This window comes from Delphinus delphis, chromosome X (genome assembly GCF_949987515.2).
Source record: "Delphinus delphis chromosome X, mDelDel1.2, whole genome shotgun sequence".
NCBI classification, from domain to species: domain Eukaryota; kingdom Metazoa; phylum Chordata; class Mammalia; order Artiodactyla; family Delphinidae; genus Delphinus; species Delphinus delphis.
Window position 1 is genome coordinate 26,291,194 of NC_082704.1, and position 22,619 is coordinate 26,313,812.

The 22,619-nt window shown below is 46.2% G+C and overlaps 1 protein-coding gene and 1 non-coding gene across 2 annotated transcripts in view; one reads left to right on the forward strand and one right to left on the reverse strand.

Moving 5' to 3' along the window:
• The first annotated feature begins 399 nt into the window (after positions 1-399).
• Positions 400-22,619, forward strand: part of LOC132418860 (homeobox protein ESX1-like) — a 36,335-nt gene continuing 14,115 nt past the window's right edge. Inside the window, exons 1-3 of the mRNA XM_060002917.1 lie at positions 400-505; positions 661-997; positions 1,992-2,037. Coding sequence (XP_059858900.1) covers positions 400-505; positions 661-997; positions 1,992-2,037 — 489 coding nt within the window. The remainder of the gene's footprint in view (positions 506-660; positions 998-1,991; positions 2,038-22,619) is intronic.
• Positions 3,495-3,639, reverse strand: LOC132419092 (small Cajal body-specific RNA 20). The gene has a single exon (XR_009518104.1). It is a non-coding gene; the product is annotated as a small Cajal body-specific RNA 20 (non-coding RNA).

Sequence of the window (22,619 nt, forward strand, 5' to 3'; positions counted from 1 at the left end):
GCACAGCCCCTTGGTCTGGGAAGGCGCCCGACCAAGTGCGGAGTACTTAGTCAGCTAGGTTGCAACCTGCCACCCGGAGTTCTGCTCTCACGCATGCTCCCTGCCAGCGCCTGGGCGGCGCGCAACATCCTCCGCACCCTGCCCGCGCCCCCTTAGACGGCCCCTAGATGGCCGACGCCCTGCCGCATGCGCACATCAGCTAACCCAACCCCCAGCAGGCTGTGGTAAACCCACAGCGGGCGTCATACCAGAATCTCTGAAACCGGACCAGCCGCCAGAGGAGCCTTAACGTGCCAGATCGTGGGCCACCGCTCTAGCCTTGAGTCGTGAGCCGGGGGTCTCAGGAGATCCGGAGCAGCCTCTGCTGAAGCTCACAGCCTCCTCGACAGCAGTCGGGACATGGAGCGTCAGCCGCAGAGCAGCCACGATGCCTATGACGTCACGTTTGCAGCCATTGCCCGCTTCTTCAAGCTGGGGGTCGAAGAGGAGCGGGAAGAAGCGAAAGGTCAGTGGCGGGTGGGGCACTCGCTTTAACGGATTCCAGGAAAGGTACTTTCCCAGGGCGAGGCGAACGGCAGGACCCCCCTCGGACGCAGGCCCTCCCCAGAGCCGGGCTCACTCGACGGCCTGATCTTTCTCTTTGGGTTTCCTCCCTTGCAGAGGTGAAGCCCGCGGAGATGTCGCCTCCCGGAGAGGGGGGAGAGGAGCAGAAGGCTCAGTCCGAACCGGAGCAGGGAGCAGCCGCGGAAGGGAAAGAGGCGGGAGACGAAGGAGAAGGAAAGGAAGGCTGCGAGGTCAGCGTCGGAGCCGCCGGCCCCGCGGACGGTGGTGAAGGCGGAGAGCAGGGCGGTGAGGAGCAGCCCCCGCGGGCCGCCGTCGAGGGTCCCGAGGCCGCAGACGGGCAGCGGCGGGGCCCCCGCGCCAGGTTCACGCACGTGCAGGTGCAGGACCTGGAGCGCGTTTTCCAGTACACTCAGTACCCCAGCGCACGCATGCGGTAAGCAGGCGTCTCGGGTGGCGCGGGCTGCCGCGCGGGTGGCAGGCGGCGCTCTCGCGAGTCCCTCTCCTCGGCTCCGGATCTGAAAGCCCCAAGGCCTGGCGGTGGCCCGGCCCTTCCGACGCACTCGGGGCCTAGCACGGGGGCGGGGGCTCTGCCTGGTGGGAATCGAGGTCGATATTTCCGTGCGGTGTTTGAATAAGTCACGTTGGGGAGCTTTGTGGGCCGCCGGTTAACATAAATAATGAGTCGCCCAAGACGTGGTGGAGCAAATGCAGAGTTGGAATCTACTTTTATCTGAAATTTTGATCATCAGTTATTCATGGATTATATTTACATTGATATTTGTATTTTAAAGTAGTGGTTTTGAAAATTATTTATCTTGACTAGTGATTTTTCTGCATTCCCTTAAATTTTGCTCTTGTGAGAAAACTGTCTCTAAAGCAAGCCTCAAGCTACAGATTACAGAATAGTGTACTAGGTCGGCACTGGGGAGTTGGTGATAAATTTTTTTTTAAAAATAAGCTCAACCAGCGAATGAACAGCATTTTGTGCCGTCCTTTCATATCTACTAGGACGTACTCCAACCTGTTCATCACTGATAGATTGGTCCAGCAAGCGAGCTATTTTAAGGTCTAATTTAATCATAAAATGGGCAAGAGCAATGATTGAAAGTTAGTAAAGATATTTTGTCAGAGATTTTTATTCATTTTTGAAGTTGGTAACAATAAAAGAAACTGGATTAGAATTTCATGTGTTTTTGGGAACTGTGCCTCCTTTACTAATGAGACTTGGCTTTCCTTAAATGCTTTGTCAACTTATTTTCACTGTATAACCTGAAAATGTGTGAGTTTTCGTACTGCAGAAATTGGTTCTTAAAATAAGTGACTGACATTTTCCAGAAAAGAAATTTTTTTAAAGGATGAAATAGCATCCTATATTCAGTTTCTTCCGCAACCCCCAATGCTGAACACTTCCAATTTTCTCCCCTCAGACAGGAGCTTACAAGGTGCATGGGTGTGACTGAAGACAAAGTGAAGGTCAGTAAACCTGAAAAAAGCACCTTGGCAGGGCAGCCATTCTAAAACCTGGTTTGGGACTTGGACACCTTTGTCCTGGACATTCTCATGTCAGTTTGTTTTTGTAGCTGTTTCCACGTTTGGGAAATAAGGGTTGAACTTTGGGGTCTCGGTTGGAGGTAAATGGGAAAAGTAAACCCCAGGTTTTGGAAATTGCCCATAACCAGAAGATTTTAATTTCCTAAAAGAAAAAAAAACCTACCATAGTATATTATTCCTTGTATATACAGGTGAATATATAAATATATATATATGTATATACCTTTGTATAAACTATACCTATATAAACATATATGTCTCTCAATTCTACACACACACGTTCAATTCCTTCTAACACTGGCGTCCTTTAGGTACCACTTCTGTGTGGAGTCACACTGAGGTTAAGTCTGAAGTGGCAATTATTCAAATTAATGCACCGAGGAGCCCAACTATATTAAATTATTTAAAACCAGGCATAAATGCTTTGCATAAGGAGTGAATATATGAATACTTAGGCATCGGAGTGAGGGGATAATTCACACTCAGCACACAACAGACGAGCAACTGATGTATGTTTCGTTACGCTGACGCTGATGCGGAGGGGAGAGCGTAGAGTCCAAGTCTGCTCCTCCCGCAGCTGTTCTTTTGTTATCTTTTCCACAGAGAGTGGTTTCTTGCTTTCAGAACAAACTAAGATGCTCTCAGAACTTTGGTTAGCGAAGAAAATACTTTTAGGACTTTAGAATCTTTTAGAACTTTTGTAAAACACCATTTTGTCAGCGGATGAAGGAGGCACTTGGATGTCGAACACTTTCCAGAGGCGAGGGCCCGGGCTGGGTGGCACAGCTCATAGGCTTTGGGTCCCCGAGCTGTCCCACTGGAGGCAGCTCGCTGCCTAGGGCAGGGCTTGAGCTGCTGCCAGTGTGCTGAGGGGCAGGTCTGGCTTCCTTGCCCTGACGCCCGGGGTGCCCTTCTTCTCCAGCACCCACTCAGGGCTCCTCCTCGCCACCCCCGCCTCACAATCCTGCACGGGACCCTGTGCAGGAGACACAGCTGGGGGCTGAGGGCTGGAGCGGCCTGGCTGGCGCCCAGGTCAGTCCAGGCGGGGAAAACGGTGAGCTTCCCCCCAACTGAGGTGGCCTCAGAAGCCCTTGTACAACAGCCTCCGTGCCTGGACCCCGTTCCAGGTGACATCCGCTGGGAACAAGCAGGTGCGTCTAGGAGGGCAGGAGGTGAGAGGCCCCCTCACTGGCGGGTGTCTGTACAGTAGGTGGTCACTTGTTGGGGGTGCATACGTCCTTGCCTGGGGACAGCCTAGGCCAGGATCAGCCCATGAGAGCCTGGCAGTGTCCTGGGAAAGAAAGCCAGAGGCCCCGTGCCCAGTGCTGCCACGTAAGGCCCAGCCTGGTGTAGACCAAGTAGGGGCTCCCAGCAACTACAAACGTCTGAGGTAGGAAAACAAGGGTGCCCAGCTCATGGCAGCCCCGACAGGGATCCCCCAGGGCTGATCTGCGCTTCCAGCCCAAGGACTGAGGAGAAGAGGTCCCCTCCCCGCGACACACACAGCCCCATGGGAGAGAGGCCCTCTCCTGCTGGAGTTTCTAAGTGTTTGGTAACGTAGTGGAGAGAGTGGCAGCCCTAAATCCTCATTTTCTGGAATTCTTTGCTATGCCAGCCTGAAAGCGTTGCTAACATAGTAGGTTTTGCATTATAGTGCAGGTGGGAGGGCGAGTTGCAACCTTTGACATATGTCTTAAAGAACAAAACAAACTAAAACAACAATTTCAAACAAAGTTCCACCGACCTGAGAAAGGTGGAAGTCAGGCAAGAGTTATACAGAGTGGAACGTACGCCGTGAGGATTCCTCACACGTTCAAAGTTTTGAGACTACCGAATGCATTCGTGAATAGTCTCTTGAGGAATTTCTGACACCTGAGGCTTTTCTTCCTTTTCGTGGTACTGTTACGAAGAGATGGGGTGTGTGGAATTTGTTGGCAGTGGAGGATGACTCTTAGTTCAGGCAGGATTCTTACCTGCGGTAAGGTGAAATACATATGCTCTTCCAGTGATGACTAGTTTGTGAGTCAAAGGATCAGGAGTGATTATTTGAGACTATAGAAAAGCCTAAGTTAAATCCAAGGAGTATTTGTGGGGGGAAAGAAGAAGAAAAGAAAGAAAGAGAGAAACAGAAGAATCAGGACGGGTTCACTAGCTTTGCTGCAGAGAGCGTGTGTGAGGGCAGTGATGGACACGGGCTGCAGAGCTGGTGGTGGGGTCTGGAAAGCAGTGCTGGCGGCCTAAGGCCACGGGCTGGGCTCACAGTCAGGTCTGGCCAGGGCTTGGGAGGCGCAGGCCTCTGCTTTCTCAAGCAGGCAAAGCAAGCTCAGAGGAAAAGAGAAACTGAAGTTTTGGTGGCTTGCTTCTCCTGGGTTTACGTAGTGGTCTCTTAATGGAGTTCTGAAGGGAAAAGGAGCAACAAGAAACAAATGAAGAAGACGGGAGAATGTTTTCATCTATTTCCAAACTCTACAGCATGAGCGTCCCAAAGAAACATTTAATGGACACCCTCCCTTGGTTTGCAAGGACAGTAGGAGCTGTTTTATGAAACCAGCATTGGAAATATGGAAGTAGTGTCAGCCTGAACCTCACATAGCCAGCTTTGCACATTGCTTATATTTATGCAGATTTGACCATTGGTACACTCGAACCCCCCAAAATGAGCTCTATTACACTGGCTTTTCTCGACTACATATTCATGCAGCAGAAGGACCCAAATACTAAGATGGGAGAGGGAGGATGGGGCGACAGAGAGAGGAGGCCCTTGGTCTCATGTAAAATTTGCCGAGTGGAAACATCCAAAAATACTAAATATGGCGCAATTCCATTAACTGAGATGCTGAGGGAGCAGTGCAGTCCACAGGACAGGTTTTACTTTCAGTTGTTAATAGTTGGCAGATATTTAGGGGGGAGCCGTTTTGTGACCCCTCATTCACGTGGTTGTCGGCTGTCTTCCTAAAATGCAGGTTGCACCCTCTTGACTTAAGCATAAGGGACAGGATGGGGATCTCCTGGTTGATTAGCAGCTCCTAGAGGGCGCAACCTTGCTGGGCACCAGAGGCTCTGCTCCAAGGCCCTGCAACTGTAGCCAGAGTGGAGTGAGCTGACCTGGTCCTGAGCCCAGGAAGGTTTGGAGGGTGGGGCAGGTTGGAGAGTGCAGAATTGACAGAGGTGACAATGGTATGCCTCTTTCCCCCCAAACTCTTGTCTGGGCAAAGATTTTAAGAGTTTTAGTAAATTTGGGTGAGTTCGTCTAAGCATTCGTTACCCCTATAGTCTAATATTAAGGCAGTGTCCAGGGCTTCAGTTCCGCCGGTGTCCAGCAAGACAAGCCACAAAGTCCCTGGGCCCCCCATGACCAAACCTCCCTCACAATACCATCTCCTTCTTTATAACCATCCCAAGGCTCCAGAGGATGAATGACCCTTTTTAGTCATCCTTGGGGAAAGCTTTTGTTTAAAAATCCAACCCACTCCTATTGATTATTTACTGTAACCAAAGATGGGTTTTTCAAAATGGGGACCGTTCCCCTCAGTATGATTTTAAAAGGCACCCGCTTTTTCCTATGCTCAACTTCCCCCATAACTAAGGTGACACCTGCCCAATGAGTAGGGATTAGTGGCAGCTGGAGCTGACGGTCAGTTGTCAGGACGCAGGCCTCCCAGGCACAGTAATAACAGCAGGGACAGAGTGCAGTTGGTCAGCTCCACCTGCGTGTAAGAGTGGGGGAAATAATAGAAAAGGTGGGAGGGGAGAGACAAAGCCATATGCCAATCCAGAGCCTGGCACATAGTCGGTGCTCGCTCTTGGGGGGGAGGGCGGCTGAAGGGAGCGCCTTCAGCTACATATCCTAAGATACTTTAGCAAGAAGGAAATAGCTTCTCCTGATGCACTTTCGAATCTTCAAGGCACCGGGAGCTTCCTGCTGCAATTTTTCATGTCTGACTTGAAATGCTCAATATACTAATCAATCTCTTTTTCTCTCTGCTTGAAGGCTTGGTTTAAGAGTAAAAGGGCCAAGTGGAGGAGACATCAGAGGGCACTAATGCTCAGTAACGTGCCCCCCGTGCCCCCTGTTGTCGTCAGCTTCTGTGAGCCCTTCCCTGCCGTCTCGCGTCAGGAGCTGAATTCGTTATGCGATCTTCTGGAGCCACTGCTGATGGACCTGTCCCTGCTGCCCAGACCGCCCGTGCCACCAATGCCGCCCTTGCCGCCCATGCCGCCCGTGCCACCCATGCCGCCCATACACCTTATGTGGCCTGTGCACCCCATGCCACCAATGCCACCCGTGCAACCCATGCCACCCGTGCAGCTCTTGTGGCCCGTACACCCCATGCCAGCAATGCTTCCCGTGCCGCCCATGCTGCCCGAGCTGCCCCTGTGGTACGTGCAACCCATGCTACACATGACGCCCATGCAGCCGTTACCTCCTATGCTGTTGCTTTCTCCACCCAGGCTTCTTCCACACTTGCTTCCCTGTAGGTGCCCTCATGCGGCATGGCCTGGTCCCTAACCATCGGTGATCCTACGGGAGCCCTAGTTTCCTCTTAAATGGTGTCCATGACAGTTTTTTTCAAAGGTCCTTTGAGCCAGTTTCAAATTCTGCATACCTCACCACCAAGAACAGTTCCCCAAATGCCTGCAAAGTATATTAAATAGAAGTAGAGGCCTTGACCCACTGTTTTAGGGCATGTTTTGTATTTTCAATAAAGTTGTGAGTCCTCTGCATATTTGTTCTCTGTGTCACATGGGTTTAGTAAATTTGATGGAAACGGCTAAGCCAACTCCATTCAAACCGAATGCCCAGGAGGCCTCCTTTCATGCAGTAACAGCCCTGAGTCACCATCATAGGCCATGCACATCTCAGAAGTTTGCCAGGTGCCCGTGAGGGGTTTACACAGACCCACCTGTTCTCTTCCACCCTCTCCCCCAGCACCCATGCTCCCCGCACACTGCCCCATTGGGACCACCTAGATGTGCAAGACGGGTGGTGTGAGTCTCGAATGGGAGAACAGTGTGTTTCAAAGCAGAACTGAGGCCCATTCATGGTGACCAGCTCAGGTACAAGGAGGACTCCAAGGGACACTTCTGCAGTGACTACTCATAGGCCTTTATGGAGGAGAGGGAGCGGGGCACCGTCGGCTTCTCTCCCAGTTCTGTTCACCGCCTTCCCTGTTGTGGAGGGCACCTGGGGACAGAAAACACGCTAGCGGAGGGGGAGGGGCCTACCTCTGCGAAGGTAACACAAGAGGAGACTGTCCAGGCCCGCATGGGGCTCTTCTCACACCCTCTCCCCCACCCCAAGATGCGGAAAGCATATCATAGCTCCTTCCGCAGCTCAGAGCTGACGGATGATGTGGCCTTCAAGTGTATTTTGTCACCTTCAACATCCTTGGGAGAACTCTGGTTCCAGCTAATTCAACACTGAAAGGGAGCCTCTTGGGTGAGTGTTGCCTGAAGCCAGGAGGTGGTGGTCCCTGAGCACTGATCCAGGATAATCACTTTATTTAAAAGAAGCAGGTAGGGCTTCCCTGGTGACGCAGTGGTTAAGAGTCTGCCTGCGGGAAGATCCCACATGCCGCGGAGCAACTAAGCCCAAGAGCCACAACTACTGAGCCTGTGTGCCACAACTACTGAAGGCCGCACACCTAGAGCCCGTGCTCCACCACAAGAGCAGCCACTGCAATGTGAAGCGCCGCAACTACAGAAAGCCCATGCAAGCCACAAAGACCCAACACAGCCAATAATAAAATAAATTCATTTTAAAAATAAAAATAAATAAAAGCAGCAGGTATGGGAACATATGTATATGAAAAAAGGATTCACTTTGTTATGAAGCAGAAACTAACACACCATTGTAAAGCAATTATACTCCAATAAAGATGTTAAAAAAAAGGAAATAAATAAATAAAATGAAAGCAACAGGCACACTTACCTTTGTTCATGGGGCTTCTTCCAATGGAACTGCCAGGTAGAAAACACACACGCACACACACACATACTACACAGGTGTGCACCCTATAGCACATGTCTGTGATAGAAGCACAGACATACCCGGAAAATACCCGGAACACAAGCAGAACTGGCTTGTGTTGTTAAAGTAACCCTTCTGAAATGTATCTAGTGGCCTGTTGTCCTTGCCTTCGGTTTTTTCAGGTTCGATGCTGGGAAAGAACGTGTGTCCTTGTCCACCCTGGTCTTGGGGACGGGGAGGGGCTCATGCGGAACTGAAGCCGGTGTCCATGCTGCATCGCCACTTTATTTACACAGGCACACACAACCCTTCTTGTTGGTAGGACGTCCCCAGCCTGAGGAAGAGTTTTGCTGACGGACCAAAAACCGTTTCCACGGCTAGTCAGGTTTGGGCGGTAGCACTGCAGAGGGTTCTTGGAACCTGGACACCTGAGATCTTCTCTGAGATTGGAATTGCCTCCTTCTTACGCAGTAGCGATGGTTTCAGCATCATGCCTCAGGATGGAGAAAACACAGCCTTTCTTTGAACTTCCCCAAGCCCAGCAAAGCCGCAGGCTCCCCGCTTAGCCACCACTCTTGCTTCCATTCTAACCTCAGTCCCGAGACCTGAATGGCCTCAGCCATCAGCTGTCGAGGCTTCAGCCCAGGCTCCCGAAACCAATCCTACAGCTCCTGCTCAAGGTGTCACTCTCAAGAGCTGTCCTGGGCACCATCTTCCCTCGTGACTCCAGAACACTTCTGTGCAAATGGCAAGTTTTGAAACTGCCTCTTGGTACGTTCCTTGATGGAGGTCTTGCTATTCTTTTCCTTTGTGCATTTTAATAGTCAGGTGCTAGAAGGAAACGGGCTATTTTCATTTATTTATTTTATTTGGGTGGGATAATGACACCTTTATTTTGGACTACCTCATAAAGTAATGTAGCATTTCCTTCCTCCCCCCAGTTTTATTGAGATAGAATTGACATACAACACTAAAAGTTTAAGGTGTACAGTATAATGATTTGACTTACATACATCATGAGATTATTTGCACAAGTTTAGTGAACATCCATCATCTCATATAGATACATAAATAAATAGAAAAAAATTTTTGTGTGTGATGAGAACTCTCAGGATTTACTCTCTTAACTTTCATATGTAACATACAGTTGTGTTAATTATATTTATCGTGTTGGATAGGTACCTTTGAGCTAATGGGTCCCGGTCTGCTGTGAAGAAGTAAACAATATAGAAGCAATATACAGAGTTTATCTTTGGCTCACTTGTATTACACCATAAAGAATCATGTAACATTATGCTCTATCTAGAAATAGATTATAGCTAGTTAGGAGAAATGATAGTATCATTTTAATTCCTAACAGTAACCACGCGTTGTAGGTACTTGTGTGATGATTAAATCATGAGTACAAGCAGCCACCTGTCCAAATCTGTTTTGGCTCCTTACAAAGTGATAGCTTAGATTTGTTTGTGGCCCACTATCTACAAAGTGTATTTGAGAAGCTGAATTAGCTTTTTTTTATTACATAATTAATTCATCAGTACATCTTATTTCAAAAGTTTGATAATACACAGAAAAACCCCAAAGTTCCACTTCTCCAAACCCCAACACCCAGAAGAGGCAGAGGCAAGCCTGCAATCCTACCCTTGGTTTTTCTGCTCCCCTACTGATTTAAGCAAGTGAGTGTTTTGTTTTGGTTTGGTTTCGTTTTCTGGCCACACCGTGCAGCTTGCGGGATCTTAGTTTCCCGACCAGGGATTGATCCAGGGCCCCTGGCAGTGAAAGCCCGAGTCCTAACCACTGGACCGCCAGGGAATTCCCAGCAAATGGCTTTAAACACCTGAGACTCAACTTCCTCATCTGTGGAACGAGAAAAATAGTTTCTATCGCATGTTGGCTATTTTATAAAAAGGACTTGACTTTATTGTTCTCTGACTCACTGAAGGTACTTTATATAATGATCCAGATGATTATCGCTTGACCCTAGTCTCCTGGGTGTAGGGTACAGTTCTTTCATTTAAAGTGGTATGTTATCAGAAAATGAAAAATTATACATCCATATTATTCTTTTAACATTAGTGATTATAAAATCAAGTCCAGTTTATTGATCTAGTAAGAGAAATCTGAGATTTGAAAGCACTTTCTTCTCTTCCTTTTAGAATGATTTGGCTTGGTTTGCTTTTAAGCTTAAATATTTTATTAGACTTTTTACATGTATATTTTGTAACTTTGTAAATCCCCAGGGCCCCGTTCTTTTGTCACCTATAAATCTTAACATATAATGGCACATAGAGAAAAAAAGAATGAGGTACTAACACCTCCTACAGTGTGGGTGAACCTCAAAAGCATTATGCCAAGTGAAAGAAGCTGGCAGCAAAGGTCACATATTGTATGATTCCACGAGTATTAAATATCCAGAGTGGGCAAATCCAGAGACAGAAAGCAGATTAGTGGTTGCCAGGGGCTGGAGGAGGGAGGACTGGGGAATGACTGCTGAATAAATAGGGGTGTCATTTTGGGGTGATGAATACGTTTGTCTGCTTTTATGTGGCTGCACCAGGTCTTAGTTGCGGCATGCGGGATCTTTGCTGCCGCGTGTAGGATCTTTAATTGGGGCATGTGGGATCTAGTTCCCTGACCAGAGATTGAACACAGGCCCCCTGCATTAGAGTGCAGAGGCTTAACCGCTGGACCACCAGGGAAGTCCCGATGAATATGTTTTGAAACTAGACGGTGGTGATGGTGGCAGAACATTGTGAATGTTCTAAATACCACTGAACCATACACTTTAAAATGGGTAATTATATATTATTTGAATTTTACCACAATTTTAAAAAATGATATAAGAGGAAAATAATTGTTGTGGATAGACTGTGATAAAGGGTATGAGTGGAATAAGACGTGGGACAAGGCGTCAATTTGACTGTCCTAAGCCTCTTTTAGGTATTGGTGTTCCCCTAACCCAATCCCACTCTCATTAAATCTTAGTTTTGTTTGCTTGTTTGGGCACCTCTTGTTGTCCTCTTGGATGCACCTGGTGATAGCAGAACAAATATTGAGAAGAGAAGCCTTCAGGTATAAAGGGGCTACATCTAAAATTAGGTAATTAGTCCTTTTATATATATATTTTTTTTTTAATAAATTTATTTATTTATTTTTGGCTGTGTTGGGTCTTCGTTTCTGTGCGAGGGCTTTCTCCAGTTGCGGCGAGCGGGGACCACTCTTCATCGCGGTGCGCGGGCCTCTCACTGTCACGGCCTCTCCCGTTGCGGAGCACAGGCTCCAGACGCGCAGGCTCAGTAGTTGTGGCTCATGGGCTTAGCCGCTCCGCGGCATGTGGGATCTTCCCAGACCAGGGCTTGAACCCGTGTCCCCTGCATTGGCAGGCAGATTCTTAACCACTGCGCCACCAGGGAAGCCCAGTCCTTTTATATTTTTAATTCTTTCAGAAATTTGTGTCAACTTTTGAATTGTGAGATGCTTGATGATATTTTTATCTATGGAAAAATGAGATCTAATGCCCAGAGTTCAAGGTCAGGTAAGAGCTTAAAACCATATGCTACATTTGGACTTACGTTTTTATACTGAAATTAATGCAGAGGATAAAGTAAGAATTTAAATGGGCACGAAAAACGTGACCTATGTCATGGCAGCATTCCATCTGAGGTCTCACAGTAGTTAAATCCCTTAGGATAGTCATGAGACAATCAAAGCCAGAGGACCAATGAAGCCAGTTGTTACAATTCAAAATAGCCAGTTTGCGAGAAATTAGAAGTTTTTGAACAGAGTTAGAAAATATAAAGAGGAACAAAACAGAGATGAAGACTATAATAACTGAAATGAAAAATACACTAGAAGAAATCAACAGTCTACCCTGTCTTTACATTCCAGATCAGTGAATGCAAAGACAGGGTAGTGGAAATCACTGAAGTTGAACAGAACAAAGAAAAAAGAATATAAATAAATGAGGACAGTTTAAGAGATGTCCAGCATACTAATATTCACATTATAGGAGTCACAGACGGAAAAGAGAGAGAAAGAAAGGGGCAGAGAACATATCTGAAGACATAATAGCAGAAAACATCCCTAACCTGGGAAAGGAAACACACATCTAGGTCCAGAGAGCACATAGAGTCCCAAACAGGATCAACCCAAACAGGACCACAGCAAGACACATTGTCATAAAAATGGCAAAACTTAAAGATAAAGAGAGAATACTGGGGACTTCCCTGGTGGTCCAGTGGTAAAGAATCTGCCTTTCAACGCAGGGGACTTGGGTTCAAAACAAGTGAATAAGCATTACAAAACAGAAACAAAGTCACAGATACAGAGAACAAACATGTGGTTGCCAGAGGGGGAGGGGGGTGGAAGAAGGAAAGAAATAGGTGGGGGAAATTAAGAGGTACAAATTTCCACTTGCAAAATAAATGAGTCACAGGTATGAAATGTACAGTGTGGGGAATATAATCAATACCTATGTGATATCTCTGGTGACATATCATAACTAGACTTATCGTGGAAATCATTTTGAAATAGATAGAAATACCCACTCACTATGTAATAGGAACTAACTGAGTGTTGTAGGTCAATTATACTTCAAAAAGAAACACACAAACTCATAGAAAAAGAGATCTGATTTGTGGTGGGGTGGGGAACGGATGAAGGCAGTCAAATGACACAAACTTCCAGTTATAAGCCAAATAAGTACTGGGGATGTAATGCACAACACGATAAATATAATTAACACAACTGTATGTTACATATGAAAGTTAAGAGAGTAAATCCTGAGAGTTCTCATCACACACAAAAGTTTTTTTCTATTTATTTATGTATCTATATGAGATGATGGATATTCACTAAACTTGTGCTAATAATCTCGTGATGTATGTAAGTCAAAACATTATACTATACACCTTAAACTTTTACGGTGTTGTATCTCAATTCTATCTCAATAAAACTGGGGGGAGGAAGGAAATGCTACATTTCTTTACGAGGTAGTCCAAAATAAAGGTGTCATTATCCCACCCAAATAAAATAAATAAATGAAAATAGCCTGTTTCCCTCTAGCAACTGACTATTAAAATGCACAAAGGAAAAGAATAGCAAGACCTCCATCAAGGAACGTACCAAGAGGCAGTTTCAAAACTTGCCATTTGCACAGAAGTGTCCTGGAGTCACGAGGGAAGATGGTGCCCAGGACAGCTCTTGAGAGTGACACCTTGAGCAGGAGCTGTAGGATTGGTTTCGGGAGCCTGGGCTGAAGCCTCGACAGCTGATGGCTGAGGCCATTCAGGTCTCGGGACTGAGGTTAGAATGGGAGCAAGAGTGGTGGCTAAGCGTGGAGCCTGCGGCTTTGCTGGGCTTGGGGAACCACAAAGAAAGGCTGTGTTTTTCTTCATCCGGAGGCAGGATGCTGAAACCATCGCTACTGCGTAAGAAGGAGGCGATTCCGATCGCAGAGAAGATCTCAGGTGTCCAGGTTCCAAGAACCCTCTGCAGTGCTACCACCCAAACCTGACTAGCCGTGGAAACGGTTTTTGGTCCGTCAGCAAAACTCTTCCTCAGGCTGGAGTCATCCTACCAACAAGAAGGGTTGTGTGTGCCTGTGTAAATAAACTGGTGATGCAGCATGGACACGGCTTCAGTTCCGCATGAGCCCCTCCCCGTCCCCAAGACCAGGGTGGACAAGGACACACGTTCTTTCCCAGCATCGAACCTGAAAAAACCGAAGGCAAGGACAACAGGCCACTAGATACATTTCAGAAGGGTTATTTTAACAACACAAGCCAGTTCTGCTTGTGTTCTGGGTATTTTCCGGGTATGTCTGTGCTTCTATCACAGACATGTGCTATAGGGTGCACGCCTGTGTAGTATGTGTGTGTGTGCGTGTGTGTTTTCTACCTGGCAGTTCCATTGGAAGAAGCCCCATGAACAAAGGTAAGGCCTACCTGCTGCTTTTATTTTATTTTTCATTTTTATTCTTTTTACATCTTTACTGGAGTATAATTGCTTTACAATGGTGTGTTAGTTCCTGCTTTATAACAAAGTGAATCCGTTTTACATATACATATGTTCCCATACCTGCTGCTTTTATTTATTTTTATTTTTAAAATGAATTTATTTTATTATTGGCTGTGTTGGGTCTTTGTGGCTTGCATGGGCTTTCTGTAGTTGCGGCGCTTCACATTGCAGTGGCTGCTCTTGTGGTGGAGCACGGGCTCTAGGTGTGCGGCCTTCAGTAGTTGTGGCACACAGGCTCAGTAGTTGTGGCTCTTGGGCTTAGTTGCTCCGCGGCATGTGGGATCTTCCCGCAGGCAGACTCTTAACCACTGCGTCACCAGGGAAGCCCTACCTGCTTCTTTTAAATAAAGTGATTATCCTGGATCAGTGCTCAGGGACCACCACCTCCTGGCTTCAGGCAACACTCACCCAAGAGGCTCCCTTTCAGTGTTGAATTAGCTGGAACCAGGGTTCTCCCAAGGATGTTGAAGGTGACAAAATACACTTGAAGGCCACATCATCCGTCAGCTCTGAGCTGCGGAAGGAGCTATGATATGCTTTCCGCATCTTGGGGTGGGGGAGAGGGTGTGAGAAGAGCCCCATGCGGGCCTGGACAGTCTCCTCTTGTGTTACCTTCGCAGAGGTAGGCCCCTCCCCCTCCGCTAGCATGGTTTCTGTCCCCAGGTGCCCTCCACAACAGGGAAGGCGGTGAACAGAACTGGGAGAGAAGCCGACGGTGCCCCGCTCCCTCTCCTCCATAAAGGCCTATGAGTAGTCACTGCAGAAGTGTCCCTTGGAGTCCTCCTTGTACCTGAGCTGGTCACCATGAATGGGCCTCAGGCCTGCTTTGAAACACACTGTTTTCCCATTCGAGACTCACACCACCCGACTTGCACATCTAGGTGGTCCCAATGGGGCAGCGTGCGGGGAGCATGGGTGCTGGGGGAGAGGGTGGAAGAGAACAGGTGGGTCTGTGTAAACCCCACACGGGCACCTGGCAAACTTCTGAGATGTGCATGGCCTATGATGGTGACTCAGGGCTGTTACTGCATGAAAGGAGGCCTCCTGGGCATTCGGTCTGAATGGAGTTGGCTTAGCCGTTTCTATCAAATTGACTAACCCCATGTGACACAGAGAACAAATATGCAGAGGACTCACAACTTTATTGAAAATACAAAACATGCCCTAAAACAGTGGGTCAAGGCCTCTACTTCTATTTAATATACTTTGCAGGCATTTGGGGAACTGCTCTTGGTGGTGAGGTATGCAGAATTTGAAACTGGCTCAAAGGCCCTTTGGAAAAAACTGTCCCAGACACAATTCAATAGAATGTCGCGGCAGCTGAAGGATCTCCAAAGGAAAGGAGGGACGCCATGCCACATGAAGGCACCTACAATGAAACACGAGTGGAAGACGACAGGGCGGAGGAGGCAACAGCAAAGGAGTAAAGGGTAGCATGGGTGGCACGGGTGGCACGCGTGGCACGGGTGGCACGGGTGGCACCTGTGGTATGGGTGGCATGGGTGCCCCGGGCAGCAGAGGCTGCTCCAGTGGCACTTGCTCCAGAAGAACGTGGACCCAATCCAGCTCCTGAAGCAGAATGGCACTGCAGGGTTCACACACGCTGACGACAGCAAGGGGGACCACGGACACGTGGGGCACGTTACTGAGCATTAGTGCCCTCTGATGTCTCCGACACTTGGCCCTTCTACTCTTAAACCAAGCCTTCAAGCAGAGAGAAAAAGAGATTGATTAGTATATTGAGCATTTCAAGTCAGACATGAAAAATTGCAGCAGGAAGCTCCCGGTGCCTTGAAGATTTGAAAGTGCATCAGGAGAAGCTATTTCCTTCTTGCTAAAGTATCTTAGGATATGTAGCTGAAGGCGCTCCCTTCAGCCGCCCTCCCCCCCAAGAGCGAGCACCGACTATGTGCCAGGCTCTGGATTGGCATATGGCTTTGTCTCTCCCCTCCCACCTTTTCTATTATTTCCCCCACTCTTACACGCAGGTGGAGCTGACCAACTGCACTCTGTCCCTGCTGTTATTACTGTGCCTGGGAGGCCTGCGTCCTGACAACTGACCGTCAGCTCCAGCTGCCACTAATCCCTACTCATTGGGCAGGTGTCACCTTAGTTATGGGGGAAGTTGAGCATAGGAAAAAGCGGGTGCCTTTTAAAATCATACTGAGGGGAACGGTCCCCATTTTGAAAAACCCATCTTTGGTTACAGTAAATAATCAATAGGAGTGGGTTGGATTTTTAAACAAAAGCTTTCCCCAAGGATGACTAAAAAGGGTCATTCATCCTCTGGAGCCTTGGGATGGTTATAAAGAAGGAGATGGTATTGTGAGGGAGGTTTGGTCATGGGGGGCCCAGGGACTTTGTGGCTTGTCTTGCTGGACACCGGCGGAACTGAAGCCCTGGACACTGCCTTAATATTAGACTATAGGGGTAACGAATGCTTAGACGAACTCACCCAAATTTACTAAAACTCTTAAAATCTTTGCCCAGACAAGAGTTTGGGGGGAAAGAGGCATACCATTGTCACCTCTGTCAATTCTGCACTCTCCAACCTGCCCCACCCTCCAAACCTTCCTGGGCTCAGGACCAGGTCAGCTCACTCCGCTCTGGCTACAGTTGCAGGGCCTTGGAGCAGAGCCTCTGGTGCCCAGCAAGGTTGCGCCCTCTAGGAGCTGCTAATCAACCAGGAGATCCCCATCCTGTCCCTTATGCTTAAGTCAAGAGGGTGCAACCTGCATTTTAGGAAGACAGCCGACAACCACGTGAGTGAGGGGTCACAAAACGGCTCCCCCCTAAATATCTGCCAACTATTAACAACTGAAAGTAAAACCTGTCCTGTGGACTGCACTGCTCCCTCAGCATCTCAGTTAATGGAATTGTGCCATATTTAGTATTTTTGGATGTTTCCACTCGGCAAATTTTACATGAGACCAAGGGCCTCCTCTCTCTGTCGCCCCATCTTCCCTCTCCCATCTTAGTATTTGGGTCCTTCTGCTGCATGAATATGTAGTCGAGAAAAGCCAGTGTAATAGAGCTCATTTTGGGGGGTTCGAGTGTACCAATGGTCAAATCTGCATAAATATAAGCAATGTGCAAAGCTGGCTATGTGAGGTTCAGGCTGACACTACTTCCATATTTCCAATGCTGGTTTCATAAAACAGCTCCTACTGTCCTTGCAAACCAAGGGAGGGTGTCCATTAAATGTTTCTTTGGGACGCTCATGCTGTAGAGTTTGGAAATAGATGAAAACATTCTCCCGTCTTCTTCATTTGTTTCTTGTTGCTCCTTTTCCCTTCAGAACTCCATTAAGAGACCACTACGTAAACCCAGGAGAAGCAAGCCACCAAAACTTCAGTTTCTCTTTTCCTCTGAGCTTGCTTTGCCTGCTTGAGAAAGCAGAGGCCTGCGCCTCCCAAGCCCTGGCCAGACCTGACTGTGAGCCCAGCCCGTGGCCTTAGGCCGCCAGCACTGCTTTCCAGACCCCACCACCAGCTCTGCAGCCCGTGTCCATCACTGCCCTCACACACGCTCTCTGCAGCAAAGCTAGTGAACCCATCCTGATTCTTCTTTCCTTCCTTCCTACTTTCTTCCTTTCTATCAATCTTGTGTTTTAAAATATATTCCTCTTCCACAACAAGTGAAGCCACTGCCCTGAGAAGACCGCGCACCACAACGAAGAGTAACCCCGGCTCTCCTCAACTAGAGAAGAGCCCACGCACAGCAACGAAGACCCAACGCAGCCAAATATAAATAAATAAATATATTAAATATATATATATATATATATATATACTCCTTTGATACAACTTACTGTGTTCTATGGACAAATAATCAGCTTCTGTGCCATGAGCTACCAACTAGTAACCACTACCTGAATGAATGAGCAAGTATTTCAAATTAACACAGGTAAGCGACTAGCTGAGAGCCAACCACTGACCATCACAAACAAATTCTTCGAAACCAATCCCTCATAATAGTATGAAAACGGAAGAAAAAAATTCTTAGACATTAGAAATTGCTGAAAATAATATTCACTGATACATTCGGTAGTTTCATAATGTTGAATTTACGCAGTATCTCCAAGACATATATCGATAGTATCCAATTATTCTCAAACCCGTCCACCTTTTGAGGTCAGTGGAAATTTATTCAAATTTGTTCTTTTTGTTTGTTTTATTGTTTTATATGTTTAGACAAATTCCTAAAGGTTGCAAACCTTTCCCCCCTCTCCATCATACTGCACAACCTACTATGTTAGCAATGTTTTCAGGCTGCACATCAAAAAATTTCAGAAAATTAAAATTTACGGCTGAAACTCTCTACACTGCTCTACCAAACACATAAAAACAACAGCAAGAGGACCAGGCACTTGGAATTTTAAGCTATTCGCCTCCCCATCAGTCTCACCTAAACTAAACATATATTAGTTGCTCACATGTTGTGTTCCGAGGTGAGTTATTTATTCCCTTACCCAATTGCCTGAATACTTGTAAATTCACTCCTTATACAAAGAGCTTAGGCCTGGCTTTAAAACTTTTAAATAATTTAGTATACTTGAACCCTCTTCTAACCCAGCTATTTGGTGCATTAATTTGAATAACTGCCAAGTCAGAATCAGCCCCAACATGATTCCACAGAGACTTGTCCCCTAAGGGATACCAGTTTTGGAAGGAGTTTAACTTTACTGAAGATACATATATTCTGGCCCCAAAGCCCCAGAAGTCCAAACCTTATTTCCAAAACATCGACAAGTGTACAAAAACACACCAACTTGAGAATGTCTAGGACAAGGTATCCAATTCCTAAAGCAGGTTTTAGATTGGCTGCCCTGCCAAGTTGCTTTTTTCAGGTTTACTGACCCACACTCTGGCTTCAGTCACTCCCAGGCGTCTTGCAAGCTCCTTTCTGAGGGGAAAAATGTTGAAAATATTCAGCATTTGATATATGGATGAAATGAAATATACAATGCACATTTCATGCTATGTTAAAATGTTTATTCAGAGACTAACCAAGATGGTGACATAGGAAAAACCCCGAGCTTACCTCCTTCCATGGGTACACCAAAATTACAGCTGTTTACAGAGCAACTTTTTTTTTTTTTTTTTTTGCGGTACGCGGGCCTCTCACTGTTGTGGCCTCTCCCGTTGCGGAGCACAGGCTCCGGACGCGCAGGCTCAGCGGTCATGGTTCACGGGCCCAGCCGCTCCGCGGCATGTGGGATCTTCCCGGACCGGGGCACGAACCCGTGTCCCCTGCATCGGCAGGCGGACCCTCAACCACCGCGCCACCAGGGAAGCCTACAGAGCAGCTATTGATGAGAATGACCTGAAGACTAGCAGACAAGAGCTTCCACAACTTCCACAACTCTCACCACTATTATTATTCAACATAGTTTTGGAAGTCCTAGCCACGGCAATCGGAGAAGAAAGAGAAATAAAAGGAATACAAATTGGAATAGAAGAAGTAAAGCTGTCACTGTTTGCAGATGGCATGATACTATACATAGAGAATCCTACAGATGCCACCAGAATACTACTGGAGCTAACCAATGAATTTGGTAAAGTTGCAGGATACAAAATTAATGCACAGAAATCTCTTGCATTCTTATACACTAATGATGAAAAATCTGAAAGAGAAATTAAGGAAACACTCCCATTTACCATGGCAACAAAAAGAATAAAATACCTAGGAATAAACCTACCTAGAGAGACAAAAGACCTGTATGCAGAAAACTATAAGACACTGATGAAAGAAATTAAAGATGATACCAACAGATGGAGAGATATACCATGTTCTTGGATTGGAAGAATCAACATTGTGAAAATGGCAATACTACCCAAAGCAATCTACAGATTCAATGCAATCCCTATCAAATTACCAATGGCGTGTTTTACAGAACTAGAACAAAAAAATCTTAAAATTTGTATGGAGACACAAAAGACCCCGAATATCCAAAGCAGTCTTGAGGGAAAAAAATGGAGCTGGAGGAATCAGACTCGCAGACTTCAGAATATACTGCAAAGCTACAGTAATCAAGACAATAGGGTACTGGCACAAAAACAGAAATACAGATCAATGGAACAGGATAGAAAGCCCAGACATAAACCCACGCACCTATGGTCAACTAATCTATGACAAAGGAGGCAGGGACGTACAATGGAGAAAAAGACAGTCTCTTCAATAAGTGGTGCTTGGAAAACTGGACAGCTCCATGTAAAAGAATGCAATTAGAACACTCTCTAACACCATACACAAATATAAACTCAAAATGGATTAGAAACCTAAATGTAAGACCGAGCACTATAAAACTCTTAGAGGAAAACATAGGAAGAACACTCTTTGAGATAAATTTCCGCAAGATCTTTTTTGTTCCACCTCCTAGAGTAATGAAAATAAAAACAAAAATAAACCAATGGGACCTAATGAAACTTAAAAGCTTTTGCATAACAAAGGAAACCATAAACACGGCCAAAAGACAATCCTCAGAATGGGAGAAAATATTTGCAAATGAAGCAAGTGACAAAGGATTAATCTCCAAAATTTACAAGCAGCTCATGCAGCTCAATAGCAAAAAAACAAACAACCCAATCCAAAAATGGGCAGAAGACCTAAATAGACATTTCTCCAAAGAAGACATACAGATGGCCAAGAAGCACATGACAAGCTGCTCAACAGCACTAATTATTAGAGAAACGCAAATCAAAACTACAATGAGGTATCACCGCACACCAGTTAGAATGGGCATCATCCGAAAATCTACAAACAACAATGCTGGAGAGGGTGTGGAGAAAAGGGAACCCTGTTGCCCTGTTGGTGGGAATGTAAATTGATATAGCCACTATGGAGAACAGTATGGAGGTTCCTTTAAAAACTAAAAATAGAATTACCATATGACCCAGTAATCCCACTTCTGGGCATATACCCAGAGAAAACCATAATTCAAAACGACACATGCACCCCAATGTTCATTACAGCACTATTTACAATAGCCAGGTCATGGAAGCAACCTAAATGCCCATCGTCAGATGAATGGATAAAGAAGATGTGGTACATATGTACAATGGAATATTACTCAGCCATAAAAAGGAACAAAATTGGGTCATTTGTAGAGATGTGGGTGGATCTAGAGACTGTCATACAGAGTGAAGTAAGTCAGAAAGAGAAAAACAAATATCCTATATTAATGCATATATGTGGAACCTAGAAGAATGGTACAGATGAACCAGTTTGCAGGGCAGAAATAGAGACGCACATGTACAGAACAAACAAACATATGGAAACCAAGGGGGGACAGTGGGGTGGTGCTGGTGGTGGGATGAACTGGGAGACTGGGATTGACATATATACACTAATATGTATAAAATGGATAACTAATAAGAACCCACTGTATAAAAAAATAAATATATAAAAAAATAAAAACGGACATCACTAATCATCAGAGTAATGCAAACCACAACTACAATGAGATATCACCTTAGAATAGCTACCGTCCAAAAGACTACAGGGACTTCCCTGGTGGCGCAGTGGTTAAGAATCCACCTGCCAGTGCAGGGGACACGGGTTTGAGCCCTGGTCCAGGAAGATCCTACATGCCACAGAGCAACAAAGCCCGTGCACCACAACTACTGAGCCTGCGCTCTAGAGCCCTCGAGCCACAACTACTGAGCCCGTGTGCCACAGCTACTGAAGCCTGCGCACCTGCAGCCTGTGATCCACCACAAGAGAAGCCACCGCAATGAGAAGCCCGTGCACCGCAACAAAGAGCAGCTCTGGCTCACCTGCAACTAGAGTAAGCTCGCGCACAGCATTGAAGACCCAATGCAGCCAAAACTTAGTAAATTAATTAATTCTTAAAAAGGCTACAAATAACAAATATTGGTGAGGATGTGGAGAAAGGGGAACCCTTGTACACTGTTGGTGGGAATGTAAATTGGTGCAGCCACTGTGGCAAACAGTATGGAGGTTTCTCAAAAAACTAAAAATAGAACTACCATAGGACCCAGCAATTTCAATCCTGGGTATATATCTGAAAAAAACAAAAACACTAATTCAAAAAGATACATGCACCCCAATGTTCATAGCAGCATCATTTACAATAGCCAAGATATGGGAGCAACCTGAGTGTCCATCAATAGAGGAACGGATAAAGAAGATGTGGTATGTATATACAATGGAGGTTAAAAAGAATAAAACTTTGCCATTTGCAACAACATGGATGGACTTGGAGGGTATTATGCTTAGTGAAATAAGTAGGACAGAGAAAGACAAATGATCTCACTGATATGTGGAATCTAAAAATTAAAGCAAACTATTGAATACAACGAAAAAGAAACAGTCTCATAGATATAGAGAACAAACTAGTGGTTACCAGTGGGAAGATACAGGGGAGAAGGACGAGATAGGGGCAGTGGATTAATAGGTACAAACTACTATGTATAAAATAAATAAGCTACAAGGATATACTGTACAGCATGGGGAATATAGCCAATATTTTATAATAACTATAATGGAGTAT